The 6,276-nt window shown below is 51.5% G+C and overlaps 1 protein-coding gene across 1 annotated transcript; it reads right to left on the bottom strand.

Moving 5' to 3' along the window:
• Positions 1 to 241: 241 nt before the first annotated feature.
• Positions 242 to 4,315, bottom strand: LOC142586211 (uncharacterized). Its single transcript, XM_075697462.1, has one exon. It carries the CDS (start codon positions 4,313 to 4,315, stop codon positions 242 to 244), a length of 4,074 nt encoding a protein of 1,357 aa, XP_075553577.1.
• Between the last annotated feature and the right edge of the window lie 1,961 nt (positions 4,316 to 6,276).

The following is a 6,276-nucleotide window of genomic DNA, read 5'->3' as shown; positions in this document are numbered from 1 at the left end:
CTCTTGGAACGCACCACCGCACCGCCGGTTCGTTTGTATACGTCGCGCCCGCCAGTAAGGCACGTAGTTTCAGGGGTATCAAGTGTCCGGCGCCTCTGAGAAGAAGTTCTCCTTGCCACTTCGTCGGTGGCCCGCAGCGCGGGGGTTTATCAACTGTCTGGCGCCGCTGGGGAGGGGGACCCTGGCTCCAGAATGGAGGATATACAACAACCTCCCCCGGATGAGCGAACTATTATTGAGCTCATTGCTCTACAATCTCCAAGGGATACAGCAGCTGTATCGGTCGCTTCACCTCAGTTTCCCCACTTAATACCAGTTTGCAGGACCGCACCCTGCCGTCTCTACCCTTAAATGTTTCCTTAATTCTGGCGGTCTTCCACATGTGGCGTTTCAAGCGGTCTTCCCTCAGGAGCACCAATGCGCCTTTCTTCAGATCACTCGATGTCGTTGGTCGGCACATATGTGCCGATCTGAGCTCCAATAAGTACTCTTTCCGCCACCGTCTCCAGAAACTGTCGGCCATGGCAGTCCGGTACTTCCAGCGTCGTGAGAGATGCATGCCACCGCCAGGAATTTCGTCCGGCAGCAGGTGTGGAGGAAGGGTCGTCAACTTTCTTCCGACAAGGAAATGAGCTGGTGACAGTGGTTCTGGCTCCTGAGCATCATCATATATGAAAGTCAAAGGGCGTGAGTTGATCACGGCCTCCACCTCATAAAGAACGGTGGTCAGTTCTTCGAAACTCAAGCTGCTCCGACCTAACACCTTTCGCAATGCTACTTTCACAGATCGCACCATCCGCTCCCAGAATCCACCCCACCAAGCTGCCCGTTCAACAATAAACTTCCATCTGATCTGGTTTCCGGCGAAGTATGACTGCAATTCCTCGACCTGCAACAGCATGAACATTGCCTTTAGATCCCTGGCTGCACGCTTGAATGTGAGCGCGTTGTCCGAATACACCGTCGAGCAAATTCCACGGCGTGCCACAAAGCGTTTAAAGGCCAACAGGAAGGCTGTAGCTGACAGGTCGCTGACAAGCTCAAGGTGGACGGCACGTGTCACAGCACAGGTGAAAATAGCGATGTAGCATTTTTTGCTGTCGCGTGGCTGTTGACAAATCAAGGGCCCTGCAAAATCGATGCCAACGATGTCGAACGGGTTTCCCTTTGTCACTCTGTCAGCTGGAAGTGGTGCTACTGGTTCCGTAGCGGGAGGGCAACTTTGCCTGTGACAGACGAGGCACTGCTTGATAATTTTCTTTACGGCCTGACGTCCTCGGATAATCCAATACGATTCTCGCAGCTGTGCTAGAGTATCGCGTACGCCCGCGTGCAGCATTCTCAAATGTTCCTTCCGTATGAGCAGTGACGTGAGGGGGTGATTGCCAGGGAGAACGATGGGATGCTTAGTCTCTTCGTTGTTATCACTGAATTGCAAGCGTCCACCAACTCGCATGAGGCCCTCTTTGTCGAAGTATGGGTTGAAAGGCATAACAGGAGAGCTCTTGTGCAGCGGTCTTTGATTCTTCAGGTTTGAAATGTCGTCGCTGAACGCATCTCGTTGAGCTCTAGCCAACCAGTATCTTTCGGCGCTGATTATTTCTTCAGCTCGTAATGGGCCGATCGTCCTTCCTTCTTTGTTGTGGCAGTTGTCGACAAAGCGGCGGACCCACGCGGTTACTCGCACGACTCTGCTGAATGAACTATAATTCCCAACATTGAAAATTGCCATGGATGACGATGATACTATGGGCATCACCGTCACCTTTCGCTCTTCCATTTGGCACTCCCCAACCCTCGAGCTCGGCTCACTTATCGTTGGCCAACACGTGTCATCCTCCTGAAGCCAACGGGGTCCTTTCCACCACAGTTCGCTTTCCCGCAGGGCCGATGGGAGAATGCCGCGGGTGATTAGGTCAGCGGGGTTGTCTGAGCCTGGGCAGTGTCTCCAATCCCTGGGATCTGTCAGCGCCTGCAACTCTGAGACTCGATTTGCCACGAAGGGCTTCCATCTGGCAGCGTTTCCCTTGATCCAGTACATAGCTACTGTAGAGTCAGTCCAGAGGATGGTAGCAACGTTCTTCAGATCCAAGGCCTTGGTAACGTAGTGGCATAGTCGCGCGCCAATAAGGGCTCCCATCAGCTCCAATCGGGGTAGCGAGAGGCGTTTCAAAGGGGCCACTCTTGATTTAGCCATGACCAAGCTGACATTTGTTAGTCCGAACGGAGACTTGGTCACAATATATGCGACAGCACCATAGGCCTTCGGGCTTGCGTCACAGAAAACATGCACCACTTTCTCCGTATCATCGTTTCTAAAGTCTGCCGCTATCAGTCTTGGAATAGACACTCCTTCGATGCGTGGAAGCTCCCTACACCAGCAGTCCCACTCAGGCCGCAAGGTTTCAGGCAAGGGATCGTCCCAACCAATTCCCAACTCCCACAACTTCTGGAACATTACCTTTACGCATAATGTGGTGGGAGCAATAAATCCAAAAGGGTCGAAAATTCTTGCCGAGACCTGCAGCACAAATCTCTTGTTGTCGGCTCTTGCGGAGAGGAAGTCGATGAGTGAAGTTAGGTTGTATTCAAAGTGGTCAGTCTGAGCATTCCAACCCACTCCCAATACCTTTGTAGCTGCAGCATATCCAGCATCAGCGTTCGTTCTCTCCACATTGCCATTCTCTAAGAAGTTGACGAGATCGCGGTCGTTCGACATCCACTTGTGTAGCCGCATCCCTGCTTGAGACAATATATCTTTGGATTCCTGGCACAAGACTTTACCCTTGTCAAGGCTGTCAACCCCAGTTACAAGGTCGTCCACGTAAAGATGCCTGCGCAGAATACCTGCAGTTTCAGCATACCGTTCCGGCAGGCCTTCAAGATGATGTTGCAACGTTGCAGCCAAGAGAAATGGGCTCGACGTGACCCCGAACGGCACGCGAGTCATGCGATAGGTCACCACAGCTGGAAGCTCTTCCCCTTTCTTTGGCGTCATAGCGTACCAGAGAAACTGCACAGCGTTCCGATCGCCCTCTGATAGTGATATTTGGAGAAAGGCCTTTTCAATATCCGCAACGATGGCAATGTTGTAAGTGCGGAAATTGATCAGCAGATCAATGAGCTCTGGGTTTAGGTTTGGGCCACTTTCCAAAACATTGTTCAGTGAGAGGCGACTTTTGGCACTTGATGATGCATCAAATACTACCCTCAGTTTTGTCGTCTGGCTTTCGCGACGAACAACTGCCTGATGTGGCATATAGTACACCGGACCTTCCGACCTGCCGTAATCCTTGCTGGCTGGCTCTGCATAGCCCTTTTCTATGTAGTCTCTTATGCAGGCGTCGTATTCCCTAATCAACGAATCTCCTTCCAAGAGTCGCTTTGTCTGTGCTTTAAGACGCCTTGCTGCGCACTCGTAGTTGTCGCCAAGCTCGTAAACCATCGAATTCCAAGGGAACGACACCTTATAGCGGCCATTCTCAAAATTGACGGTTTCTTTATAGTGCTGAAGGACTGCGTCCTCGTGACGAACTGGCTCATGTTCCTTGATACCGATGTGCTCGAGCTCCCAGAAAGACTTTAGCTGTGCTGATATTTCCTTGTAAATTTGTTCACTCACTCCTATCCGCATCACGCCAGCAGCCGAGGAGCAGACTCCTGTTGACTTCCTTGTGCCGACCTGGCCCTGGACTGTCCATCCGAATACAGTCTCCACCGCCATCAATTTGGAGCTGAGACGCTTAGTGGATCCCGTGACAATTTCCCAGTAATGATCAGCGCCAATCAAAAGGTCAATATTTTCGCTTTCGTCGCCCCGCGAGGCGTCTGCGACTTGGAAGTGAAATTTTGAAAGTTGAAGTAGAACAGAATTTGATGGAGCAGCCATGATATCTGCACAGATGCAAGGAACCTCCAGCGCTTCCACTCGCACCCCTTTTCCGTCGTACTGGCTTCCGAGCCACAGCTCCACTCGACGCGTTTTTGTGCGTGTGGTGGCTGATGTCTCACCAAAGGCAAATATTTTAAGTTCCTCTTCTCCCAGCACTTTTAACTGCAGCTTTTCGGATAGGTTGCGATGGATGAAGGTTCGCTGACTGCCACCGTCCAGGAGAAGCCGGACAAGCGTACGTTCATGTGGACCCTCTGTCCAAGCTCGCGCTGTCTGCAGGAGAAACTGCTGCTCTCCAGTGCACATCAAGTCATCTCCCGTGCCTAATGAGGACTTCAACACCGTGGCTTGCTCAATCACCGTTGACGAAGATGCATCCCCTTCATCAGTGTCGCGGCGTCTCCTGAAGTCAGGGTCGCACATTGTCGTTAAATGTCTGCCCTTGCAATGCGCACACCTGAGCCACTTAGCTTTACGGCATTCTCTTGCCTCGTGCCCTTTTGTTGTACACCGGAAACACCGTTTGTCACGCTTCAGCACCTCTCTCTTATCCGCCACAGACATCTTTGCGTTGCAGTTGCCGGTCTCATGGCCGTTCGAATTACAAAATAGACATGCTGTGCTGTCCTTGATCGTGGTGTGCAGTGCCGCTGCAGTAGGCATGTTCGCCGCTTTAGTGTTGCTGTTGCGCCTTTCCTTTACCAATTCGGCACTGTTGTCTCTCGGAGCTTCGGCCCGCTGTATGATCTCCCGCGTCGCAACCTCTTTTCTCAAAAAACGCAGGAACTCCTCCAGCTCACTTCCCTCGTTCGTAGCCTCGTTTTTTCGTTGGTATTCCAGACGAAGGTCGGCAGGCACCGCTTTCTTTATTACGGTCAGTAACAAAGTTCCATAAGTGCCAACACTCACGCCTAAAGAAGTGAGGCTGCGTACACCTGTCTCTACTTCGTCGACGAGGCTGCGCAGTTGACCGAGATTCCGTGAGTCACGCACTGGCTTGATGTTAAGCAGCCGTGACATGTGGTCTTCTATAATAACTTCCTTTCTGCCGAACCTCTCCTTCAATAGCGAGAGAGCGACATCGTAGTTGCCTTCCGACAAGTCAAGTCCTGCTACCGCAGCCGCCGCCTTTCCTGTCAAGTAGCTGTTGAGGTACTTGAATTTGTCTACGTTTGAGAGATTCTGGTTAGCGTTGATAGTCGACTCAAACTGACTCCAGAACCCTTGCCACTCTCGAAGCTCTCCGTTGAATTTGTTGATTTCGAGCTTTGGCAGCTTTACGGTGGGGCGTATCTGCGAATCGTTTGCGCCAGATTCTCTTTGACCTGAGGAGTTTAGTGTGCGATCTGATGAAACATTTGTGCAGCTAAAGTCGCGTAGCATGCGTTGTACCTTTGTTTTCGCCACGCTGATCTTTTCTCTGTACATTTCGGAGCATGCAATTTCCTCTTCGAAAGCTTCATCTTCAACGCCTTTTTCTATCTCCCGATCTAGCTCTTTCAGTGAGTCTTCTTTAAGAGTAAGAAGATTTAGCTTTTCTTCCAGCTCACCGATTGATGCGCTGTCGTCCATGGTGGATACTTCATTGATCAGCTTGGTTGTAGATGATCGCGCCACGGCCCTTTTTCGCTTGACTCTGTCGATGTCCATCTTTTGCCGTCCCTATTCCCGGGTTTCGGCACCAAAAAATGTTGTGGAATAAGAGACGGAGAACTTTGAGCTTATGGAAAAACGACAGACGTCCTTTCGCTTCGAGCGCATCAAGAAGACTGCTTTATTTTTCACTAGAAGGTATAGGAAATGGGAGAGAGTAGTGAGAAGGAGAAAGACATAATACACCATGCCACACAAGCATTCTTGCACCACGCACGCACCAAAGCCATCGCCACAGGTCGGGCTGCCAGGGTCATGAGCCTCCGGGACATGAACGCTTGAGTGCAGTGGGGCCGTGCGGGGGCCCAAGGACCTGCGTGTCCGCAACTCCCCTGTGTGCAATAAAGTTATCACCACCACCTCCACTCTTGGAACGCACCACCGCACCGCCGGTTCGTTTGTATACGTCGCGCCCGCCAGTAAGGCACGTAGTTTCAGGGGTATCAAGTGTCCGGCGCCTCTGAGAAGAAGTTCTCCTTGCCACTTCGTCGGTGGCCCGCAGCGCGGGGGTTTATCAACTGTCTGGCGCCGCTGGGGAGGGGGACCCTGGCTCCAGAATGGAGGATATACAACAACCGCCGTAGTATTCGAACGCCAACGGCCAGGAAACACATCGATACCAATAGGCTGTCGGCTGTCGGTGGTTAATCAAGTACAAAAACCTTGACGCTATGACTAAAAAGCAGCTTCAACAATCAAATTAAAAAAAAATCAACTGTCTATTTGCCTGA

The sequence above is a fragment of the Dermacentor variabilis genome, chromosome 6 (assembly GCF_050947875.1).
Source record: "Dermacentor variabilis isolate Ectoservices chromosome 6, ASM5094787v1, whole genome shotgun sequence".
NCBI classification, from domain to species: domain Eukaryota; kingdom Metazoa; phylum Arthropoda; class Arachnida; order Ixodida; family Ixodidae; genus Dermacentor; species Dermacentor variabilis.
Note: the sequence above shows the minus strand (reverse complement) of the source record. Positions and strands in the feature narration are given on the sequence as shown.